General features: G+C 40.7%; 1 protein-coding gene across 4 annotated transcripts in view; it reads left to right on the forward strand.

Annotated features, from left to right (window-relative positions):
- Positions 1-25,705, forward strand: part of cadm2a (cell adhesion molecule 2a) — a 193,751-nt gene that overhangs the window by 119,866 nt on the left and 48,180 nt on the right. For 2 of the 4 annotated variants that reach the window (XM_071460805.1, XM_071460807.1), the window contains exon 2: positions 13,784-13,810. The exons of the other annotated variants lie outside the window; for them this stretch is intronic. In XM_071460805.1, coding sequence (XP_071316906.1) covers positions 13,784-13,810 — 27 coding nt within the window. The remainder of the gene's footprint in view (positions 1-13,783; positions 13,811-25,705) is intronic. 4 annotated transcript variants of the gene reach the window in all.

Here is a 25,705-nt window from a genome sequence, read left to right on the forward strand (position 1 = left end):
AAAGGCATAACTGAAATAATTGTACAATAAAAAACACATTAAGGAAGGTATAAATACATGAAGAAATAAATTAAGAAATATGAGGACGAGGAGAACATAATTCAACGGCGACAATAAGGCACATTTTTCAGAGACATTCATTTTATTTTACAATGAAAGACAGGAATTGCCTTGGAGGTACTGCTGGAGCTGAACACATTACTGCAAGACCCTAGAATGAAGGAAGCTGCACTATTAGATGGAAGACAAATAAAGCTTGAACAGTACCTGGGCAGCGAGCGTCCCCATTGTGAATGTGTGTCAGTGGACATTGTAGAGGGCAGAACAAAAGTTGTTTGTGGAGTCAACAGGTTTTATGGAGATTTGGGTTGGAGTAAGTGTAACTGGATTTTATTTCCCAGTGAAAAAGTGCAGCTCAGTTTTGTTAAAGCTGAGCTTTAGGTGGAAGCCAGACATGTCAGCTTGATATCAGCTAGACAAGCCAAAACCTCAACCTGAGTGTGTGAAGATGGAGAATTTAGTGCTGTTGGAATAGCAGTGGAAGAAGTTTTTTAAGAGGGAGACGACAGAGTTAATCAGTTTCACGTGAAGGTAAAGTAAGATGGGGCCCAGGACAGAGACATGGGGAACCTCACAGGGAATGTAGTCAAGGGAGGCACAATTTTATCCATATCTCCAAACTGTTCCTCCTCCCTCTATGCAGGTCGAGGAGCCGACACACTGCAGACGCAGTGATCTCCAGGCCGGTGAAGGTCGTGAGAAACAGCTGGTGGTTGACAGTTTTAAAGACACCAACAAGAGGAGGGGAAGCTCCTGTGGAGAGAAGTGCTGTAGTGTCCTGATGTTGTGGAATGAATTTAGCATTTTCTATTGAGGAAAGCCAGCAAAGTGAACTAAGCATAAAGGTTTTTGAGGCGCTAATTACTTTAAATTTAAACTATTGATAAAATCATTTAAACTCCCTTAAATTTTCAGTAGCCAGTTTGAACAAAGAGCTCTACTGTATAATGTATCCTTTTCTATTTCAAAGAGAAGTGAATTTCAGAGGTCATCTTGTTTGTGGTCTGTGGTGTCCTTGCCAGAATGGCCAGACCAACTCAGTTTATTTGTTTTCAGGTAATTGAAAGATTATAGAGATTATCCCACATACCAAACTCCTATTGTTGGAAAAGCAAATCCCCATTTTCCTTCTTTCCCATTCTCTTTCCATCTTTGGTCAATCAAGCCCATGTCAGCTATTTAAATAAAGCTGATATCACCTTTTAAATCAAATGCTTCTGTTTCATTTGTCATATGACACCATTCAGTGCTTTTGTCCATATTAACAAGCGCTTGAGGGTCTAATCTTGATTCACCATAAATACTAAATGATTAAAGAAGTGCAGATTCTATACAGTCCCCTACAGCATTTGCAGTATGGGGATGCATGATAATGCAAAGAGGATTTGTGGTAGGTGTGTAAAATTTTGCTGGTAAGGTGTGAAGCTTCCTAGTTAAATTCTTTCAGCGATATAGCGGAAGTATAACTTTTATTAGATACTGCAAACAGTGGTGAGGTTTGACAGCCTCACCGCCTGACTGAGCAATCTGAATGTGTCTCTTGATGACCGCGGCGCTTCAGCGATAGCCTCCTCATTTCCATAAGTGCTGATTTGCCAGAGTTGACAGGTGTGATTGTACCAACTGAATACTTGCCTCACAGGACGAAAACATATTCATTCATTAAATCTCTGTGGACTGCTCCTCTTGGGCTTTATTTATGCAGTGGCCTTTTTCCTGAGTTACCAACTGACAATCACTGGTTACCACCCATCTGTGAGAGCATGGCTATGTGTCAGGTAACTGACATTTGAATGGCCTCCTCACTCACTCTGTGGTGTTGAGGTGTCAACACCTTTGTCTGGCCCTGACAGAAAGTCAGCTCTGATGGATATGACATTGCAGCTCCTTGACATTATTGCTCCCATTGAGAGGTCTGTGGAGAGTCCGCACCTACAGGATACAGGATGTCTCTGTCTCTCTGATTCACCCACACACACACACACACACACAAACACACACACACATATGTGCGTGCACATTCACATGAACACACACATCAAGTGAGCATAAAGGCATGAAGCCAAATGGCATAATCCTTCAATGATCCATCAAGTGTTTGAGGAGCCATTGTGCCCTGACCATTAACTAGGCGAGGAGAGCATCTTTGAGATGGTAATATTGCTGCTCTCATTTAGCACGTAGCCAAGACAAAATGCCAACTGCTAATCAGCTGTGTGTGTGTTTGTGTGTGTGTGAGAGAAGGAGACCATTAGGGCTTTTCAGAAATTCACATAGACAATCACCCTCATTATTTGTGTGGATAAGCCGGCCAGTAATTGGGTTTTTGTTGGGAATCTTACGGAATGCAGTGCATGCTCAGTATTTATATAAAACTTCTACGAGGAGTGAACAATACAAGCCATTAAACAAGAAGTGGAGCACAATTAGCGGTTATGGTGACTGGTGTAGCAGGTTCCAGCCAAAGGTGCCACTACAAAGAAAGTTTGTATGTATGTACAAAAGTCTTACACCGTTGCCCAAATAGTATTTTTCTTTTCTTATTTAGGTCAGTGGTGGGTCGATTTTTATTGTATTTTATTATTTATTTGGTGCTAAAGATTCGCTTTATTGAAATTAAAATGCACCGTTTATAGTCAAACTTTATCAGATTTAGCAAATGTATTGCTTTTCATGACTTAAGTCAGTAGCAGTAGACACACAGTACAATACATGAGACTTGCTGCTAAAATACAGAACTCACTTCTTTTGTTGAGCTGTAGCAACTGTTTGTGTGTGGGAGGTTTCCACCTCTCAGATACATTGTTGTATACAAGTAACATTTTTTATAACACATGCTGCTACAAATCACCTACGTCTAATGTTACTGGACGTCCTGATTTACAAATTAAGTGCATCCTACTCAGCCACAGGAACGGCCAGAATACATTTGTGAAATCGGTAAAATTAAAGGAAGAGAAGTCTCTACCTATACCCAAAGCGGCACGTGCATGCCCACACAAATGTGCAGCGTGGTGCATTGGGATGTTTGGGCACATTGTGTGGTGCACTGTGATGTTGGGGGCGGACATTTAACAGATGGCGCCAGCTATGTCCCTGGATAGTAATGTTCAATTATCTGTGTCCAATTTACACCTTTGTAATGGGTGAGAAAGACAGGGAGAGAGGATTATGAAAGAGAGTTGGCATGAACGAAAGCAAGGATGGACAGGTAACAGTGTAGAGGGTGTTGTAACTGTACGAATGTGAAGGGGTTTTTTTATACATATGTAATAACAAGCAGGAGGCTGCATCACAGTACCCACCTCCCTCTCTCCCCCTCCCCCCTTCCCTTGCATAGCTCCCATGGGCTTGTGCCTGTGGATAGTGATAATAGGAGCATGTTGAGGTCAACTTTAATTTGATGGTGAAAAAAAAGCAAACAAGACGCCATTTTATTTATATATTTAGTTCAATTGCAACACTCGGAAGGAATTAGTTCCAGTTCAATTTGTTCAAAATGACCCAGATGAGTTCAAATTTGTCTTTGGTAATTGAACACAGTGTTTCTTTTGTTCTGTAAATATAAGATGGGGCATGAAATGGGATTTATTCATGTTTCCCAGCCTTGGTGAAAGGTTGTATCAAGGTGTATCAGTACCTGGATATCATTTTTTTTATTTAATCTGTTTTGTCAAGAAAAGTACATTGATCTTTATTGTTCCTCCATATACCAGAATATTTGTTTGTAAGAGTGTTTCATTTATTCATCTAAATTTTTGTCAGTGAAAACATTTTTTTTCTTAGAGAACCTCATCAGTGGTTTTCCACCATCAACATTTTATAGCTGGTGAATTATGCATCAGAAGATACAAGGGACCGGATGGAAAAAGGGTGAAATCAAAACACTTCTTTCCTAATACAGTATAAAATGTAATACATTTAGATATGCATATGTCTGATTGGTTGGGTGGTTAAAAAGAAAAGCTACATTTAACCAGGCGGGTCATTTACAAACAGATTCTTATTACAAGGATGACCTGGCAGGACTCTTGCCAGGCCAGGCCGGTAGGAGGCAAGCACACCCACATGATCACACAAAATATGAAGGGGAAAAACAGATGGACAGAATTAGGTGGGAGGGGAGGAGGAAAAGAAAACATTACAAAGCACCTCAATGCAAATCAATAGGCAATAGAGGAGAAGCAATAGAATGAGCAAATATGCAGAAAGTATAAACAGTGATATAAATTTAATTTGCTGAGTGGAGCATTTCCTGCTTTCAGTTTGAATGAATCATTACTTACACTTAACACTGTGCCTGTGCAGAAATTTCTGCAAATTTGGATGAAATATGTGTATTCAGGAGGTAGAGTAGCACCAGCAGAAATCAGCCTTATATTCAGTCATTGTTCCATACGTCACGACTCAACCCACTGCACAGCGAGAGAGTGAGCAGCCACCTTTTAGGCTCACAGCTGCTCTCCTATACATTAGCTGAATCACAAGTGAATATAATTACAGTTAAGAAACAGGTTTCCCTGGAGAGTTACACTTTCATCACGCAACAGGAGTGAGAATATCCTGTACTGATCCATGTAATATAGGTTCATTACCTCTCTCTTGGAGTTGATGTAGAGTAGGTAGTATAAATAACGCGGAGAAAAAAATATAGCTCAAGCTGAAGAAACTATTTGAAGATTGTCTGATTATTTTTAAGGGTTTGTTTGTAGTGGAGAAGCTGAGAAGCACGAGGCGTCAGAGAAGAAGATCCTTGCAGGAGGCCTGGCTGACCTGGTTAGCTGGAGCCAGTTTAACTCCCATGGGAAACCTGTGTGTGTTGCAGCACTGCACTCCTCTACAGCAGCTTCATTAGAAACTCCACCGCACCTCTCTGCCTACTGTGCGTGTTAGCATATTTTGTGTATTTTTGTCATTTACCTGTAACCAAATCACCCATACACACTTGCAGAAAAAAAAAACACTACAAAAGCTGTGGATGTAGGGATAAAAGGGAGGAGAATGCAAGACAAAAGAGGTAAAGCTATAGTCATGGACTTGAAAGGAGGATAAATCCATGCATGTCTTAGAGCCCTTTCTTCTTCTACTTATCCTTTATAGCTGCAGTCTCCAGTGAGCTGCTGCCCGCTGAGACAGGCTACGATCCTGATGCCCTAGAGATTGCCTATTGCCATCATTATAGGAGACCCCTTGCACTGCACACACAAACACACACACACACACACACACACCACTGCATGTAAATGTGCAAGAAGGTGCACAAAACCTTAACACACATATACACCCACATGCACATACGTGCAACATTCATTAGGGGTGCACAGCCCCACAGGTCCCAAGCTTTCAGTCCCTCCTGTTGGAAGTCTATTCTCCTCTCGACCTGCTGGAAAGCCACAGAAACACAATGCCCTAAATAAAAAAAAGGGGATATAAAGGTGATGGTTTGAAAATATGAGGTAACAGTCCGGCGATGAGTGAAGCAGTAACAATCACAGGGACCTTGCACTGTTTGATGCCAAATGGTCCCCTGAGGGTGAGGCTCACTGGTCAGCTCCCCACAGAGACACAGTGAGCACTTTGCCAATTTACCATCATTCTAGCCATTGTAATGCAACACAGCACAAACATGCCTTTGTTCACTGACCTTTGAATAATTCAGCTCGAGCAAAAAGCTATGACACATTTTTGATCAAAGTCTCACTATCAAGAGGAGGAGGCATTTTCCAGACGCTGTGTGTTCCTCTCCACTGAGGATAAAAGCTTTCCTCCTCAGCACGATCTCTGACTAACAGTAAGGATAAAACCACAAAATAGAAAATCCCTCAGAAATGTATGGCTATCCATATATTTGAATTAAAGAGAGCACCTGATGCTGAATAAAGCATTAGTGCCATATAACTCCTTATCCTGTAGGGATTTGACCTCTGCACAGGGTAAAAAATGAAGCTTGTATTATCTGGAAGTTTTCCTTGGAAATCTCCTGTCCCTTCACCTTGTGACGAATGGCTAGAGATTACAGGTTGGTGACCAGACATACGCATCCACTTCAAAGCTTTGTCTGGAGGAAGCCATTTGTTACCCCTGAGGCATCTATCACAATATAACTTCACCCTCTAAACTATTCATTTGAAGAAGCAGTGGAAACAAAAAAAAGCATCTGCTGAGTTATAGGCTGTACTTGGACTGTCCATCATCCAACGGCACTACCTGTGTGTGTGTGTGTGTGTGTGTGTGTGTGTGTGTGTGTGTGTGTGTGTGTGTGTGTGTGTGTGTGTGTGTGTGTATTGTGCACATGTGTATGCATTTGGGTGTGTCCATCATCCTATAGCAATTCCTGTATGACTTTTCTTGTTGGAGAGATTCATGGGTTTGATATCCCTCGGGTGTTTTGTGGAAATTGAAATGTGCCTCTCGAGCCCTGGGGGAATTTCTTCAAGGCTTTAAATGGCAAAATGTTATGAGGTGTGTGTGTGTATTCATGTGCACGTGCCCATATTTGTCTTTTACGGTTAAAGGGCAGTTTTTATAAGATGACCATAGTCAAACCTACACTTGTCTTTTATTTTCTGCCCTCCAGTCTGATCCTCTTTCCTCTTCACCCCTCTCTTTCACACCATCCGCTGGGCTGTGATGACTAGAAACCTTGCATACTATATTACCCACAGTAACATGATAAGAGTGGATTGAAGATTTCTGTGATAGGGCGCTACCATAGCTACAGTCCAGTGAGTGTCTCAGAGGGATTAATGGATTAATGGAGCTCCTGTCTTGTCAGTTTTTTAGACAAGAACATTCTCATCAAGAATTCATCAAGTGCCAAATGGATGTAAAATGATAAATATTATCTGATAAGTTTGAACTTTTATGCAAAAATTCTGAATCCTTAATTGCCCCAAGGCTTATGATGAATGTCAGCTCTCCTTATTTATTCTGTGTGGAAAGAGTTTGGTTGTTTGTCACGCTTGTGCCTGTAACATGAGAAAATCTCATGGCTCTGTGTTCTTTCTAGAGGGCCTCTCTTCTGACTAATGATGGCTCCTACTGCAGCTATACCTGCCAGTAGACAGAGGTACAACACGCTTAACAACCATCAAGCTTCTTGGCTCACAACATATGTGCTTACATGGTAGAACACGTACCCTTCTGGCAGACAGAGCTACACAGAATGCAATCATAAACATGAAATTGTTAATTTCAGTCACAAGGATAATTGCTCTGTAAACAATTACCATGCAAAGAGGGCAATCAGGTGGCTGGCTGCAAATTATGGTTATAAATAAGTCAAAATATGAGTGAAGCAGATGCATTTTGTTACTGTATATACATATACTGTATATACAGTATATGTATATACATATACTGTGTATACTTATTTTATGAAAGGCACTTGCAATCCTCTGCTTGGAAGTGTGTCTTTTGAGACAAATCACATGTCTGTGTGAAAGGAGAGATGAGGAGAAAATCACAGATCCTTCACTAAGAAATTTCAAAGTCACAGGATTACTCATTATTGACTGGCATCACAGTTATTACTGACATAGGGCACAAAATACAACTTGTGGTTTAAGTTGTGCTTCAAAGCCTCTGGTTTGACAGCTTGCACTTTTGGTGTTAAATATTTAAGAAAACTGTTTTGTTTTTTTTTTGTTTTTTGTTTTGTTTTTTTTGCCATGTGGGATATCAAATCTGTGATGTTTAATATGTCAGAATTGTGCGTGGTCCAGATAAAACCTGATAGTTCCAAGCTTACTATTTGTCTAGCAGTGCCCCAGTTAATTAACAAGATATATGAAACTACTCTGCCCACGGGGAGAGGATCAGGACAGGGATTCTGTGCTGTACATACTGCCTAGTGTCGCTTGTCTCTGATGAAGTCTGCTGCGTGTGTGGGGCAGAGTGATACATGGCAGTGTGGGTGTGCATTGTGCGAATAAAACCTGTGAGGTCTGAAAATGCATTTTTGTAGAATTACATGTTGTGTTACGTGTGGTGTCCAAGCTGTTGTGTAGTCAAAGCTGCGGTGTATACATGCTGAGTGTTTTTGTAGCTGCCGTGACCTTTCCTATAGAACAGCGATGAAGTCAAGTGACACAGGAGCTGTGAAACCAAAATGTCCTGACATTAAAACCGCCAGGCCACTGTCACTGAGCCCTCTTCCTAATATGCCACTATAGCACATGCACTGTGTTAGAACACACAACAGTTCTCTAATAACTTTCTCTCATCTTGGGAACTAGAGCCAAGATTAAATGTAAGAATTAAGTGGCCTACAGATGCCTTTTGTTATATTTTTAATTAATCTATAACTTTCAGGAGTTTTAATTTCTCCACCCAAACTTGCTGTAAGTTAGTATTGGTTCACTAATGAAAAAGAACATCTGTTATCACATGCCACAGAATAAACTTGCCTCTAATTGTGTGGCAGATGTCCACACAAAATCTTTATCACAGCTGAAACAAAGTTGTGGCCAACAGTTTAATCACCACTCCAAATAAATAACTCGTGCTTTTTTAGCATATGCTAGACTGCAAATAGCCATAGCAACAATGAGCTTAAAGCTACGTCAGTGGTTAAACTTTTCAGGTGGTTCAGCTGATTAATAGTCTTTGGTAAGTGTGTGATGTGTGATAATGCCTTTCCTATTGTTTTGATGTATATGGTGGATGCATCATGATTTATTACCTATTGTAAATATCCCATCACTTCTGCTTCAGAAACGTTGAGATACTAGAAGGTCATTATGCACATTAACCAACTAAAGCTAATCACTAAAGCCAATAGGGGGTCTTTTAAGTGAAAGCATGAGTTTATTATGGGACATTATGCTGCTCCGCTCAACTTGTAGTAAGCATTTCGCTGGCTCAGCTTTGCTTCAATTGATCTACTCCAACATATAAACAGTGCCCAAAGTAGTGGTGATCCATCAGTCGCCCCTTTGTGTTCACTGTGTGTTTTGTGTTGGTAAACTGCAGATCCCTTGAGTTGTGTTCTTTGAATATTGCCTCCAGTCCATGTCCGAACTTGATCCTACACAATCGTGAGTCCAAAAAACTCACGATTGTGTAGGATCAAGTTCATTCCCGGAATCCATCCATCCAGTTTTCTCATAATTACTTGAAATATTGACCTCCATCAAAAGAAAGCAACCACTCAAAATTCCCAAATCCCTTTTACATAATATTTAATTAACAGCTGGCTGCTCTCTTACAATACATTCATATTGTTAACAGTGTTTGGCCAAATTTATTAATTTTTTCTGTTATTGATCATGAACCTATACTGTACATTCAAAAGTTGATCACTGAGCTGTTGAACAGCTTTGGGGGCCAGATTGCCTGGTGCCATTCACACATGGTCTGGTGATGGTGATTCACCAGATTTTGCTATTTGCAGCATGACAGAAAAATCTGCAAGGTGTTTTCTGTGAAACCATAAACACTGCTTTAGACCATCTTCGGGGAGGATGAAACAAATGTTCCACAGCGTGTGCATGTGTGATCATCACGTGTGCATGTGAACCCGTGTGTGCGTTTTTTTGTGTGTGTTTTATGAGCAGATGATTCTACCATGGACAGGGTGTGTATGTATAATTGTGTTAAGGAAGTGGAATCAAATATGCTAGATTAAATGACAAAACCAACAGATGTGTGCCTCCCTGTAATGTGAGAAAACAAGGACGTGGTAGACAGATCTAATAAAGCAGGCAGTATGGTGGCAATAAGCTGAGTTAAGTAAGCTTGATTCCATCTATTAACACTGTTTACCATCTCCTTTATTACCCTGAGATGAATTGCGGCCCTTAGCAAAAGCTGTGCTAAATCAAATAAGATTTAAATACATTTGCTGCTAAATCAAATAAGATTTAAATACGTTTGCTTGTGTTCATTGAGAGCTATATTTTTGCTGATGATTCTCTTCAAATCAAAATAGCCACAAATATAAGTAGTGATTGCAATGAGCATGTGTCACATTTTCACTCAGTGTTCTTATGCTCATGTGTGTATGTGTGGAGTGATGGCTCCATGTACAGCCAAGTCATAAGGTGACAAAGAGTGTGTTAAGGTTTTACAGCAATCTGCTCACCGGTGGAGTATTGGTGGGATTCCAAAGGCCTGGAGTACATCTAACATACGGCAAAACAGCTGCTGCTGTACGAAAGATAAGCTAAACTCTCCATCATGCTGTATGACAGCTCAGAGCGCCACGCTGCACACATCGATCTCCATAGGCTTTTCAGTGCATGTCAGACGCTGAATATATCTGCCACTGTGAAAGAGGTAGCCCAAGGGGGAGAAGGAAATACAGAAGGGAGGGAGAAAGGTACAGGTGCGGAAAGAGTTAATACGGAGGTAGAGTGAATATGAAAAGGCAGGTGAGACTACCTTCTGAATGAATATAAGATGAAGGGAGGAGAATGGAGAAGGAAACGAGGAGGAAAACAGGGAGTATGTTGCAATACAACACATGTCCTCCCGGGAGACTTATACCCCCAAGGGAGTGTGTGTCACAGTAGGCAGTGTGTGTATGAACTATCACAGTTTATTTATGACGGCTCCCCGCTGACGGCTACAGAGATGGAGAACAACCTGTTCACAACTCAGAGCTTTTCTCCTCAACCACCGTACAATCACTCACTTTTCATGCTCTTAGATCAGGTGTGTGTGTGTTTACACGAGACTTAGTCCAACAGCTTCAAGCATTGTTTCAGATAAATAGCTGAAAAAAGTGGCTTACATGCATCTTTATGTTCATGTCACAATTACTCCTCTATGAATGTAAAATATGAGGTATTGATCACCACCAGGCATTGTGATGATCAGTTACAAAAGGTGAGAGTGTACTTAAGTTCCTGTAATTAGACTATTTTCAACCTGCAGGACAGATCAAATGTCATTCAGCTGAGTTATCTCCTGTAAATGTCAGTGGGCTTTCACCTTCAGATCCCAGGTTTTTAAAGGCAAGGGACTGTGTATATTCTGTATCTGTAAATATTCTGTATCTGTGCACCCGATACCATGAATTGAAGTTAAGTGTTTTTTTGACCACTAGAGAGCAGACAAATTCCAACGTACAGCAACTAAAAATGGATTCATTCATTCATTCTTTCATACAACTGCCTAGCCACACAGCTAACAGCAGCAAACCTATAGACTGTGTATAAAAATGGGCGTAGACTCCGGGTCTGAAAAGTGAAGCCAATGCTGAAGAGCCTTAAACCTGCATTCTCTCTATTGACCATCAGAGGGTAACTCCACTGGTTGCAAAAAGAAGTCCAATTGTATTGAAGTCTATGGAAAAATGGCCCTTCTTCTCACTTGATTTATTACTTCCTTAAACATTTTCCTTATGAGTTTATGGTCTCAATCCCTAGTTTCAAGTCGTCTTCAATACAACAAGATGTTCATTTTGTAAATCATGGTCCAGTTTAGACAGAAAAGACCATAAAGCAGGATATGGTATGCATTAAGGCGTGGCTACCAATTGATTGACAGAGTTTACCACACAATCAGGATAGACGTCAGGTCAGATCCACCCCTCACTCCTCCTCAGCTCCTCCTTCTCATCCAAATTTCTTCTGATTTCAAAAAACCAAGATGGTGGCGGCCAAATTGCAAACTCGAGGCTTCAAAACAGCAGTTCACAAACAAATGTGTGACACCACAGTGGGTTGCCACTTGAGCAGAACAGAGAAGTAGGAATCCCAGCAGTAAGTGTTGGGTGAAAAATGCAGCACTGTGTAGACAAATGAACAGATTTGATCCCAGGCAGGTGCCAGTTTTTTTATGTACCTAGTGTATTCTCTCCAATCAGGAGTACTGTGAGGGGTGGCCACTATGTAATTGATTGGGTTATTAGGTCTCTTTATCTCTCTCTCTCTCCCTCTCCCTATATCTGTTATATATGACATATAGCTGTACAAACACATGTTTTTTTTCATCTTTTTGTCTCCAGGCTCTGTCTTTCTTGTGTGTTTTTTTTTTTCTTTCTCTCTATGGGTTTTGACTGGTAGAGATCACAGAGTCACAGTTGTGACAGGAGACTCATACCTTGACAGCAGGGATGAAAGGCAGGAATAGAGCAGGGTCAGACTTTGCTTAGGGAATATTTCACAAAGCCATCAGTCTCATGTAGAAAGCAGTGTTGGCAGAGATGTGACACTCGCTGCCCTGTTTTTCTGTCGCTCCCTCTCCCTCATAACCAGTGACACAGCAGCAAGGTGTGAACTTTCCACCGGCTGTCTGTATGTGTGCATTTGCGCTCATGTGTAAGGAACAGTGTATCTTTGTGCTCACAAGACTTTTCTCTTATATGATCGTTCTTGCTTTTTGTTTGTGTGTGTGTGTACCACTGAATATACTACGATGCTGCAGACCAAAAATATGTGCAAATGAAGTTTGAAGATTCAATGCAAATCGCAAGAAATTATCAGTTTCTCTCTTTGGCGTTCTCACTTCACTGTATCTATCTTGCACCTTGGCAAAACATAATCATCTTCATCAGCCACTGAAAATTGGCTATCAGGATTTAATGGCACTCAAATATAAACAAACAATATGCATGTGAGAGTTGAAGGAGTGGTCAGACTGTTTAGCAGCTGGTGTCTATCTCCAGTCATGTTTTCAGGATAACTTCACCTGACAATGACTTGAAATCCATTTACAGTATGTTAATCAGCCAAAATGGAAAACTCTGTTATTTGTTATGTATGGGGGGAGTGATTGATAAATCTGTAATAGAAAAAACCACAATCATTTTTATAACCAGCAGACTCTGCACCTGCAGTTAGATTCTCTTTGTTCTTCTTCTCTCATTTCAGGCTCACTAGAGGCATTCCAATAGATCCATCAATTTGGTATAGCAGTGTGTGTGAAGCATGAGAGTCATTCCCTGGGGATCCACACGCAAATACACAGACACACACGCACGCTAATAGACAATCTGTGTTGTTTATCCAGCTCGGCTGGTGATGCTCGTGTTGTCGGTCAGGTCCTCTGTGTTGTGGTTCTCTCTTTGTTTTTATACATGGGTATATAGCGCCCTATATGCTTTTCACCAAGCTGCTCACGGAGCCCTCCCATATCAGGGCTTATTCTCTACTAGACGGTCCTGTCTGTGCGGCTCCTCGCTGATTACAGTGCTGTCATTCACAACCTAATATGATAGTGCACCAGTGTGTGCATGCATGACTGTCGTCTCTCCTGACACACACACACACACACACACAAATCATTACTTCCTGTATGCCCACATAAAACAGAGGCCATATAGACACCAGCTACAGCGGTCTTGTCATTTCCAACAAGAAATCAAATGAAGCACAGCATTCACTAATCAGCCACATGATATCCACAGTATGTCCATATCCTTATGGGTCTTGCAAGCTCATTAGAAAGCAGCAAGCTTCCTTGCCTGATCCAGATGATGTGACGCGACTAATTAAAAGGTGCAATGCTGTGAGGTCTCAATTTGCTGATGAGCCAAATCAGGACAATCTCTTTCAGGGTTGAACGATCGGGCTGTTTGAGCACCCGTGATTGACATTCAAGATAAAGACTATGCTGTTTCTCCATACATGCGACAGACACAGGCACACTGTTCTTCCTACACTTATCTAATCAGCTGCTCTGTCTTCTGTCTTTGTTCTCTCTCCTCTCTTTTTTTTTCTGGCATCTGCCTCTCTTGCTGTCCATCCAACCCCTTTTGTCTACTTGGGGATTCCAGTGATGGCTTCAAAAGGCAAAGTTCGAGGTGAGTTGTGGCTGCATTTGTACCCCGCTGTGCCTCAGCCTTACAACATCTAACATCAGAGAAGTGACTCTGAATTTACTTTTTTATTTTAAAAAAAAAACAAAAGAAAAATGGCTGTTGTTTTAGTTTGTTTGCTTCTTGTGTTTTTCTGTTGCTGCCTGCCTGCTTCCAAAACTGCTGTTTTTTAGTAGTAAAAGGTCAAATGAGTTTTGTTTTTTGTTATTTTTAAGGTTTTTGTCATACAGTAATTTCAAATTCAGCTTTCATATGTGCTGTTTTCTTTTGTTTAAATGGCATTTTAGTGTGTTTTAGTAAACACACTAAACTGAGCTACGCACTGCTTATTTGTCATTACCCGAAAACACAACTTTGGGATGAGAATGTATTTTCTGCCGCTGAAATGGTAGCTACAACATGAAGCTCATCTCAGTGTCGATATTCACAGATAGTTTTTTTTTTTTTTTCACATTTGCTATTACATTATTTAAGCTCATAAACACTGAAGAGGACAGTCCAAGGTCATAAGATTAATAATCGAGCGTTTAATTGTGTTATATTGCCCTTTTCCATTGGCAGACACCGGAGAGATGGCAGTAAATTACAGTGATCACAATCTTCTCCATCACTCTCTGTGTCTGCAAGATGGCAGTATGTAACTGGAGGATGGATTATGGATCAGAGAGTGTCAGAGAGGAGAGGCAGAGTGTTTATTTGAGAGGAGATAACCTGATTATATTCAACTGTGTGCTTCAGTAAATATGCCTCTCAAAAACTAAGAATTTAGTCAAGGACTATAATCTCCTTCTGTTTAGTTACCGTCTTTGGATCATGATTCCAGCAGCACAGGTCTCAAATACAGTCACTTCCTGAGCAGTGATGTGATAATAAGTCCAATGAGGCTTCTGGCATATGGCATACATACACGAAACAAGCTCTATGTGCAAATCAAATTGTATTAAATAGTATTTGCAGTCGTTTTGATTATTCGTGGACTTGATGAATAATTATGTTACAGTGTTGCTGCAGTGAATCAATCATCATCTCAGTCAAACCTTATACAAAAATAGACCAACATGAATCTATATGTGCTGAAATGTAAATGCAAATGAAGTGACCCACGTAGGGAAAAAAATCTGTGTAAATGGTCTTTCCAGTGTAACAGCCTGATTCTGTTCAGAAAACCTTTCAGCACAAAAGACACCCCACATTCTTTCATTGTTTGTTGTTCATGAGCGCTCTCCACTACTCTCCCATGAGGTGCATCTCTTCCAGGGGACCCTATTTAAAAAATAGTGACATTTACTTAGGAGATTAGTGGGTAGCAATGGTCTGTTGTGATAAAACAGCTTCTTTTGTACAAACACACAACTGCAAACCAAACACGCTGTATTTTCAAGTGCTTGAAGCAAGGTTTGTCATTTCCATAGTCTGCCTGTTGTAGAGTGATAGATTTGCTATGTTGCTCATGTCAACATCCTGTCCTCTCCTTACAATCCTGCCTCCCTCCTCCTTCCACTCCTATTAAATCAGGTTATTATTAAATCAGGGTTATTTTTAGAAAATGTGATAATGTAATGGCGTCACTGTCGGAGATGCAAATGAGCATGAAAGAGGACCTCGTTAAACACAACACACAGATATACACTGTGTGTGTGTGTGTGTGTGTGTGTGTGTGTGTGTGCAAAACACAGATTCTAGGTAGCCTACCTTTAACATGTATCTTTGAAATTGCTCTCAAATTGAATTTATTATAGTTATTTACAGTGAATGTGACATGGAGTGCTGTGTTACACAATGTGTGTGTTATGGGTGAAGTTCCTGATACTGGCTGTACATTAGAAATAACACTTAAAATAAGTCTGACAGAGACTGTGGGTCTTCTCTTATACTAAATCCAGACCTGTCATAAATTCAGATCATACAGGGTGGCTGGTAGAGACGGGAAACATCTGTGTTCAAGGTTAAAACTGTTGATCGTCCCATGTTTCTATGCTCAGTAACATTAACAATACCATTTATAGAAATAAATTGAAATGAGACTACAGAATGGGGAAAATTACAGTTATGTTCCCATAATGCTTTGTGGAAGATAAACTTGAAGTATAATGTCACCATGGATTCAGTAAGTTATACAGTGGGCTACCACGTGAGCCCAATTTTTTAGCCTGTGTGTTTTTTTTTTACATTTTGTCAAATTGGCACTTTAAACACAATGCTGAATGAACTATTAGCACTTCCTGTTTGCAACCTACCAGTGAATGTGCAGAAATCTTATTATTCAATCACTTTTATACTAAAGTATATATATTTCCAGGTTTTGGAAATATAAACATCATCTTTTTACTATTATTCCGCCATGAGAATTTATGGTGTTGTTTATTCATGACGAACGTTGGAGGTTGTGATATCTTCAGAAAGCATAAGTGACACTGAATCTATAAAAAGGTTTATTATGTGTCTGTTTGACTGAGATATGACTCAGAGAAGGTCTGATTTTTTGGACACAAAATGTAGCAGTTTGGTGCTGCTGTTCTTAAATTGTCTCCATGAGCTGTATGTCACAACCGCTGCTGCTGCTCCAACTGCTGGCCGTGTTAGTGGGCAGCCAAAGATACAATGACTAACTTCTAGTCGAACATCGGCATGCACTTTCACCTCATGCACTCATCTCTTCCTCACATCTTTCACAGTTTGAAAACCTCCGCTTCAAATCCGTGGTATTGTAGAGATTAGCCCATGTTCTTCTACTAACTAAGGCAGATTCATTTATTTTTAACCATCGTCTCTGGAGCTGGTAGAGTAAAAGAATTATAAAGGGAAAGCATGCCATTTAAAATACACAGTCCACACTCTCATGACTTTGGTCACACAAGTCTTGCACTCAGATGTGCTTTTGCTGGGTTAGACCAATTTGAGCTCTGCTTTGTGACGAGATCTTCAGTGTCAAACCTGCCACTGTGGGCCCTGACTGGAAGTTGTGGTAAAAGAGCATCGCAGCACAGTAAGTGTGACTCACGAACCAAATGATAAGAGCTGTTTTTTTTTTGTTTGTTTTTTTGAACTAGCACTTTCTGCTCACTGAATCTTGCAGATCCCCCTGGGGCAAGAAGCATTTCCCCAGATGACTCGAAAATGAACAGTATCTGTCAACACATCACCACACATTAGAAAATCACACTGTGTCATGTTGATTTGGGGAATTTGGGAGTTTTTGGTGGCAGCAATGATTAGTCGGATTTCCCTCGTGAATGCCACCCTAGCCTGAGATCATCCCTCTCTCAAACCGTATGAAAGCAAAGGAAATGAATAGATTTTTGTGATAAAAAAGAAGGAGTCAAGCACAAATCTCACATCAGTTTGACATACTGTGAGAATTACAATAGCCACAATAGATCTGATTTCCCTGGCTTTACACCTTTATGACATTTACTTTACAAAACCTACTAAGCCAGCAAGCGTGTGGATGACTGCTAATATCGCTTTGCCATTGCTTGGCTTCATATTTAAGGAGGGAATAGAGCAGATTATTTAAAACTACATATACTTTATGAAGCCAAAGCTTTGCCTTCTGTGTCCTTGTAACGTTTAAAATAGAACAGATGAGACTGGGATTTTCAGGATTTTTTTTTTAGAAAAAGGACAAACTGAAAATAACATGTAGTGTATACCCACCCCACACACACACACACACACACACACACACTATCTGCACTTACACAGAGCAGACGCACAAGTGATTATGTACAAAGAAAGTAAACACAAGCACGCAGAGAAATGCTTCCATTTTGTGCATAAATCAGGGCAGCATAATTTAAATGCCTACTTCCCACATGTCTCCTCAACATCTGCAACCATGTGAGAAACAAGCCCTCTTTGGCGAGAAGGAAGCGTTTGAGCTGTTGATCTTTTGTTTATACACTTTCCTCAGTTGTTTACTCCAGTCCCTCTATCTTTGCTTTCACTTCTCTGTCAAAATACGTACTTCTGTCCTTACCTAGCTCACCTTTGCTCTCAGCTTTTTCTGCTCGCTTTCACCAGCTGGAAGAAAAACAGTGCATGAAGTATTTATGAAGGCCAGGTTTACCTCTGTCATAAAACCATGAGATGTCTGCCCTTGGCTCAGAAAGGATAGTGAGGTCCCTGGTCATTTTGGACTGGGCGAGCGTGAACTCAGACAGCTTACACACAGAGAATGGGCAGAGGTTTATATCTCTGCCCTTTAAATTGATGTGCCTGAATCAAGGGCAGGAATGCTGCGCAAATGATAATGGTGTCTGGGAGCATGTCTGGTCACCAATTTGAAATTAGTGTGTGGGTTTTTATAAGGGATGATATATAGAATTGGTTTCTGAAAAGTAACAAAAGTTCAGCTGTGGCAGTTTTTCCTCAGCAAAAAAAAGAAAGAAAGAAGGGAAACTGCTATGTGCTCTGGCATGTCAGTGTCCTGTGGTGCTTTGTACACACTAGAAGGTACTATCATAGGAGACGTTCTTTCCTGGATGTTTTGTCAGTACCTTAACAACGTCTGTTAACACCTTTCACACCCCAGATGCTACTGGAAACATCCTCCCCCATCTCAAAAAAACAAGCCAAAAAGACTTCACTGTCCCCTCTGACAGCTTGTAGTTCCTGCCAAACTGTCCTTTGACTGTCACACCACTCAGTGCCTCAACAACACCACACAACACCACGGAGAAAGTAGGTGATATTGTGTTGATCTTACTCCTGGGGTTGAGTCGGACGTCAAATTTGTGATGGCACCACCAACAGCTGCCCAGTCTAATTACTGTATGTAAATGACAACAGCACTGCCATAGCCAGCTTCTCCGGTGCCGGTTAATTAATTTCATATCTCCAGATCAGAAATGACTGTCCTGAGGTGGTTGTACACGAGCACTGAATACAAAGGTAGCTCCACCCTCTGCAGGAGTTGCATTCAATTTGCTCACAGCAGGAATCTTATCACTGTCAGAAGAGCGAGTTTAGATTGGAAATGTGTCTACACACAAACACACACACACACACACACACACAAACATGAAAATTAACATACAGTTCACTCACAAGCTCAAATGGAACAAAGCAGACAAATAGAACATTTCATTACTTCTGTTATAACAACCAGAACTGACTCTCAAAGAGTTTATGACCATTTGCATAGTAATAATGTGATTTATATAAATATTTCTGGCTCATAGAGTTAAGTTAATTAAAGATTACGAAACTAAAAAAGTTCCATTACGCATTATTACCAATTCCTCCAGCATGATATCTAAGAATGGAATATATTACATACACATTTATTCATTGTGTGTGTGCACATTGATTGTTAGCTATCACTTAGTCAATGCGTATGCTGTGCTAAGCTGTTCTCTGATGCGTTGTGCTCTGCTCTCAGTAAAGCTCCCCCTGCTGGCCTGTGCACAGAGGAGCTGGACTCAGTGCGCCTTGCAAAGTTAGAAAACCCAGAGTGAAAGCTCAGCCCTGGTTTAACGCCCCACCTCTTGCAGTTAGTTTTTATTTACAGTATTCAACCCTGCTGTCACAAACGGCGCTGAAGCTACACCTGCTACTTTTGAATATTTCCTAAGATTCTTTATAAGCAAAATTGACACCAGACCATCTCTGAACTCACCCCTCTATCACAGTCAGAGATAAACTCATGCTCCTCAGTTCTCATCAACTTTGAATTCAACCGATTTCTCTTTCCTCTTTACACAGACGTAGTACGTGTCCCTTAGACATTAAGACATTAGACATTAGATGTTAAAAACCCTAACTCAGATCCACCTGTTTCCAGCTATAACCTCCTAGTTTCAAAGTTCTGATTTTTATCCAAGATTCTATAAAAAAAGTTCTTCTTTCCTCAGCTCATCGCCTTCTTGAACAATTTCAGCATCCTGGATAAATTTGCGTCCGGTTTCAGGATGCACCAACAGGCACAGTCTGCTCTCCTGAGGGTGACAACTAAATTGTTGGAAAATCACAGGAAATCACACAATTTTAATTATATTAGATCTCTCCGCTGCTTTTGACACAGTGGTTTACCTCCTGCCTTCAACACAGATCAGCCTCTGTGAGAGTTGATAATGTGCCCTCTTCCCCTACATCTGTCTCTTATGGAGTACCATAAAGCTCCATAATAGGCCCTCTTATTTTCCCTTTATACGATTCCCTTTATTTTTAGAAAATTCAATGTCTACTACAATTTTTATACTATCAACACTCAGCTGTACCTGGCTTCCTTCAGCTGAACCAGCTAAACCAGCTAAACCAGAATAAAACCGAGGTCTTATTCTCCAGCCCTGCAGACTATACTTCACAACCACAATCAATACTCTTGGCCCTCTGTCATTGAATGTTAACTCCCATGCAAGAAATATCTGAGTTTCTTTGATTCTGCTTAAAAATGTGATAAACAAATCAGCTCATCTTAGATCACTTGCAAAATGAAAATCATTACCGTCTGTTAAAGATGTCGAGACTATGGTTCATGCTTTTATTTCTTCTTGCCTGGATTATTTCAATTCTCTCTAGGTTAGCCCGGCCTTATCTCGCCCGCAGCTGGTTCAAAGTGCAGCAGCGAGACTCCTCACTGGTACCAAGCAGAGAGAGTATATCTCCCTTGTAATGGCCTCTCTTCGCTGGTTGCCAGTGAAGTACAGAACTGATTTTAAGATTATTTTCATTTGTTTTTAAAGCACCCCATGGAGTTTACATATCTGAACCAGTTAAAATCCAAAGGTGCTCAAGTATTACAGTTATTGGCCCTAAATTGTGGAATAGTTAGCCAAACTCTATTAGACCCCCACCCCCTTCTCTGATGCGTTTAAAACCCACCTAAAGACCCATAACCTTTTTTTGTCGTTACATTCTGGTTTTTTATTTGTTTGTTTTTATTCCGTCTCGGAAGCTGTTGCATTTATGATTTTATCCAGATATCCCATGCCTTTATTAATTTACTTATGTCTTCCTCTCACATGTCTGTGTTTTCATTTGATTGCAATCATCAATCACACTACACCATAATGTCATCTCTCTGTAAAACACTTTGGTCAGCATTTGTTGTTGTCAAATGTGCTCTACAAATAAATTGACTTGCCTTGACTGTAATGAGAAAAGCAATAACAATGCATGTGACACAGAGGGTGACTTGATTACTGAGTGCTGTTGTTACACTATAGGATGAGCTGTATTGTGTTTGTGAAGTAGATCCCGCTCGTGGCTCCTGATGAGGGCACGAGTGGAAATGTACAGGCTGTTTGAATCAACAAGAAGATACGATCAAGTGTGTCTGTGATCCTCCTCCTTCACATTGTCAGGAGCTGCAAGGCCACCAGCACCAATGCTAATCTGATGGGATAGAGGTGCTTCTTTACTTGATGAGCACGCACTGCAGAGAAACGTTACCCTAAAAACATTGCAGCAAATACTTCGTACAAAAGTGAACAAAAGATTTTTTTAGGGACCAAAAAAGGAAAAAGCAAATGTGGACCCACATTACAGACTGGTATTCAGACAGCATCTCCATGTAGTTTTTCATGGGCAAATGGATGTGTCCTTAGATATATATGGAGGATAAGCTATATTTTCACTTCATCGTGGCTGCAATGAATGCAATGTAAAAGTAACAAAAAACACTGCGGTAAATGCATTTAATTATGTTTTTAGTCCACCACAACAATATATTTTACAGATGATTAACAGATATATGACAGCTGCAAATACATGTCAAGCCAGACTCCACTTTCTCATCTGCTTTCAAGAGGTTTAAAAGATGAATTACATACAGAGCTGTAACTCCCCTAACACTTTCTCGTTTAAAGAGACTGATATATAGTTTTGTCACACTGGCGATTACTATTTTTCACAGGAACATGCAATTTAATTTCAATGTGAATACTGGAGGCTCATTTTTCATGCCAGGTGTAATAGCGTTATGAAATGTTGATAAATCACATTTGAGATGCAACGTGGATTCGGGACGCACATTGATAGAAGGCGTGAAAAAGGTCATAGGGAAAAAGAAAGAAACAAGACTGTGTGTGTGACATGTTCCTGAGAAATAGGAAGGAGCTTGTGTGAAAATCGTCACAGTGGGAAGAAGAGTCCCAGAGGGAGGGCAGGGAGTGATGATGCACTTGTCTGATATGTTAGCTTCTGTTCCAGGAAGTTACTAACAACATTTTGTCTTCCATATTATCCGCTAAAATTGCCCAGAAGAGAAAAAAAAAGAAAGAAAATCCTCTGCCCGGAAGTTACAGCACATTTGTATTTTCAACAGTTTGCTGTGAGGAGGTCAGGGATATATTGTCTTGCTCAAGGACGCTGTGGCAGGATACATGGCTGTTTGATGAATTCATACCAGCTCTTGAGATGATCAAACTCTTGACCTTGTACAGTCTCTCCAATCACTAGACCACCCTGAGAATCACTCAGTCTGAGAAGCTTGTGCACCCAGCTGTGTAGCCACCTGTGCAACCTTATAGACACTAACTGGTGATGGCAAAGGTGTCAAGTCCTATGTTATCTTTTGCATCTCACTCATGGAGATGATTTGTGAACAGTGAGTATCTCAGACTGTGCTGTGTTACGGTGCCTATGTGTTGTTTTTTTTTAAATCAATTATTATAATGAAAACAACAGGCATGTTTTCATAATGTGTCTTTACCTTTAAAAATAAATAATAATGAAACTTTATTTTATAAGGCAATGTAGTTCTTGTCCAGGTATAAATGATGATTTTTAGTCAGCTTAATTATTGAAAGCATAAATCTGGTGTTTTACAAGTTTGGTTCTCTTTTTGTTATTTTTTGACTTTCTTATCAGTAATAATACCATTGTGCAATCCCATTAGAGCTCATACTCTATCTGAGAGGTTCCAATCATATAAGCAATAGACTTAAAAGGAGTCACACAGGCAGAAAAAAAATACAAGTAGTCAGACAATCAGACAGGTTTTAAACAAACCTGTGTGGACGACAAATCAAACGTGACCCGAAAACTGTCCTTACTCTTTATAGACCAACTTCCTGGATCAGCTGCTCTACTTGTAATGACACATTATCACCAACATAATGTGTTGGCAAAGGTGTCGTGTCCACAGCTCATCCATTTAAGTTTTACCTCCAGATAAAATTACTGGTGAGTATTTTCATAACAGATGGATATTATGGTTCGGATTGCAACAAGAAGACCTGAGCTTTAATCAAGTGGAATTCTCGATTAAATGTGAATTTGCAGTCATGTCATCGTGTCTGCGTTTACCGGTTAATGTTCAGCTGACTTCAAAGGTGACTCAGCAAATCAAAACTGTGGACTGCTCCTATCCATTCTGTAATCCTGTATTCCCAGCCATACATCATAAATCAGTTGAGCTTCAGTCCTGGTATAAAGGTCAGTAGCTCCAGGCTGTCCGTCTGTCTGCCTGCATCTCTCTCTTTTTCTCATCTTCTTGAATGCCTAAATAAGAAAGGTTAGTAGACTCAGCTGCTCTTGCTTGAAAGGTCATGTCAGAGAGCAGACAGGAAGCATTCAGGATACTCCTATCGGCATTATTTGTCCAGTAGTTTGCTCAGGCAACATGTACTGTGTGTCTGAATATGCTTTTATGTCCTTTGAATATCTCGACTGGACGCACAGGCATATGCTTTTGGGATAAATAGTAGTTTAGTATGTTGAGAACTATTGGATGCAGTATTTTGTGAGGTGGGAGGCACAAGTCCAAATGTGGAAACTTTGTGGCCAGCCTTCATTAGTAGCCAGTGCTTATACTCGGGGAAGGAGGGCACTGAATGGTCCCATTAAAACTTAAGATTCAGCTCATTTGGGGAGACAGCTGTGAGAATGGTAAAAGCGTGAAAATGTGATCTGGTTTCATGTCTCTAGAGGAAATAATGATTTCCTGTTTGTTTCGAAGCAGCTGTAACCCGCATTGCAATAGTTGTCTTGCATTACTCTATAGCATATGCCGTTTATGGTGACATATATTATCCAATTCGAGCTAAATAAAGCAAAGCTAATTTCATTAAGTCATTACTTCATAATGTCATACAGATGAGAGCGTTGTTGACCTGGCTTACCCCTGGCATGTCAGTCAAAGTGGAGGGCAATTAGACTGACCCCTCTCTCAATGAGAGATAGAGCACAACTGAGCACAAGAAAGGAGGTAGGATCAAGATAAATCTGAAAGACCGAGGAGCATCGGGAGACAGAGAGAATATGAAAATGAGAGACAAAGAAAGTGAAAATGCCACCCTTCAGGGATCAACTAGAGGAGGAAACGTGACAGAGGGAGAGAGAGGAAGGGGGGGGGGGGGGGGGGGGGGGGTTGAGTGGAATGGATGTGAACTGGAAAAGATCGAGCAAGAAACTGAAAGTAGGAGAAATAGTGGAGCTGGAGTGAGGGAGGGACCTAAATATAGCCATGGAAATCAGGAGAGAACAGCTGCCTCCTTCCCTCAGGAGATACATTTAAATCAGGTCTGGGTGGCCAGAGAGGGGAATGGAAGAACCTACTCCACTGGCCAATTAAGCGCACAGATCACTGCATTGTTCTAATATAACCATCATTGTGGCTCCTTTGGCCCTTTTAATCCCACTGGACATGTAGCACCAGACACTGATGCAGGCTTAGGCAGGGTAAGGGATCCCCAGACTATTGTATTAACTTTGTTTAGGCACTGGATGTGCTGGAGAGGAGAGGAGATGAGAAAAGGGAAAGTCAATGCCAAAAAGAAAATTTAGCATTTCAATTTTTTTTTTTTACTTTTGTCCTTACATGTAAACTTACAGCAACAAATGGATGCAGGGTCTCAGGTGTGCCACCTGTAGTGTATAGAGCTTCGACTGTTGTAAGAAAATCTTTACAGCAGCATCATAGATTTTCTCTAGAGCCCTCATTCCATCTTAAACTGTGCAGAAATATTGCTCAAAACATACCAAATACTGTTGTAATGTGTTGTGTTCTTGTTCTAGTCTTCAGTGAAAATCTGAATAAATAAAACATGTTTTGGAAGCACCCATTTTTGCCTAGAGGCGTCTGCAGCACTTTGCTATAACCATTAAATCACTCAAATCTTATGTTTCCTTGTTTGGGAGAACAAACTACCAGATTCTTATTTGCAGGGATGTGCAAAGAGTTGACAATACAACAAGTGTGCAGATCCCCAGAGTGTCTCCATTCTCAACGACACTTTGCAGTGATACATCCACTGTAGTAATGAATTAAAATTATACACCGCGTCATATAGTGCAGACCCTCGATCAAAAACCCTCCTTGCTACCATTCGGTATGGTGGTAAACCATTACCTTCCCATTGTGGCCAGCACAAAAGAAATAAAATGTATCACACTGGGCTGTATGTCGCCCAACTGTGCGAGTGAGAAAAATGAGAGAAAGTAAGTGATTTAAAGAGAGGAAGTAATAAAGAGAGCGAGGGCAGGCGCGGGAGAATGGTAAATCGTTGGCAGATCATGCCTCATGCAAAACTTTCATGAATAAAACATATTCCTAGCCTCCCGTAGCGCCGATCCATTTTTCCTCCGTTTCCCTCCTCTTCCCTCTCTATCTCTCACATGCATGATTAACCTCGGGAGGCCTTAATCAACACTGGAAATGACCCGTGCTCCTTGACTTACCTCTCTCTGACTCTCCTTCCCTCCTTCACCCCCATCTTCTCTCCTCTCAACGTGTCCTTCACCTCAGCTCTCTCCGTGATGGGGTTTGCGTCAGCTGCTAACTCTGCAGACAAGCGCTATTTGTAGGTTTGCATATCTGTCCCGTGCAATCACAAAAACAAGAAAATGCAGGAAGACAAACTTGGCTGATGATGACTTTACAGTGTTGCATCTGATCAAATACATTAGCAGTGTTTTAACAGAGAGGTATCAGAC

This window comes from Trachinotus anak, unplaced genomic scaffold, assembly GCF_046630095.1.
Source record: "Trachinotus anak isolate AG129_WGS33_773 ecotype Australia unplaced genomic scaffold, CSIRO_AGI_Tana_v1 ptg000024l, whole genome shotgun sequence".
Lineage (NCBI taxonomy): Eukaryota > Metazoa > Chordata > Actinopteri > Carangiformes > Carangidae > Trachinotus > Trachinotus anak.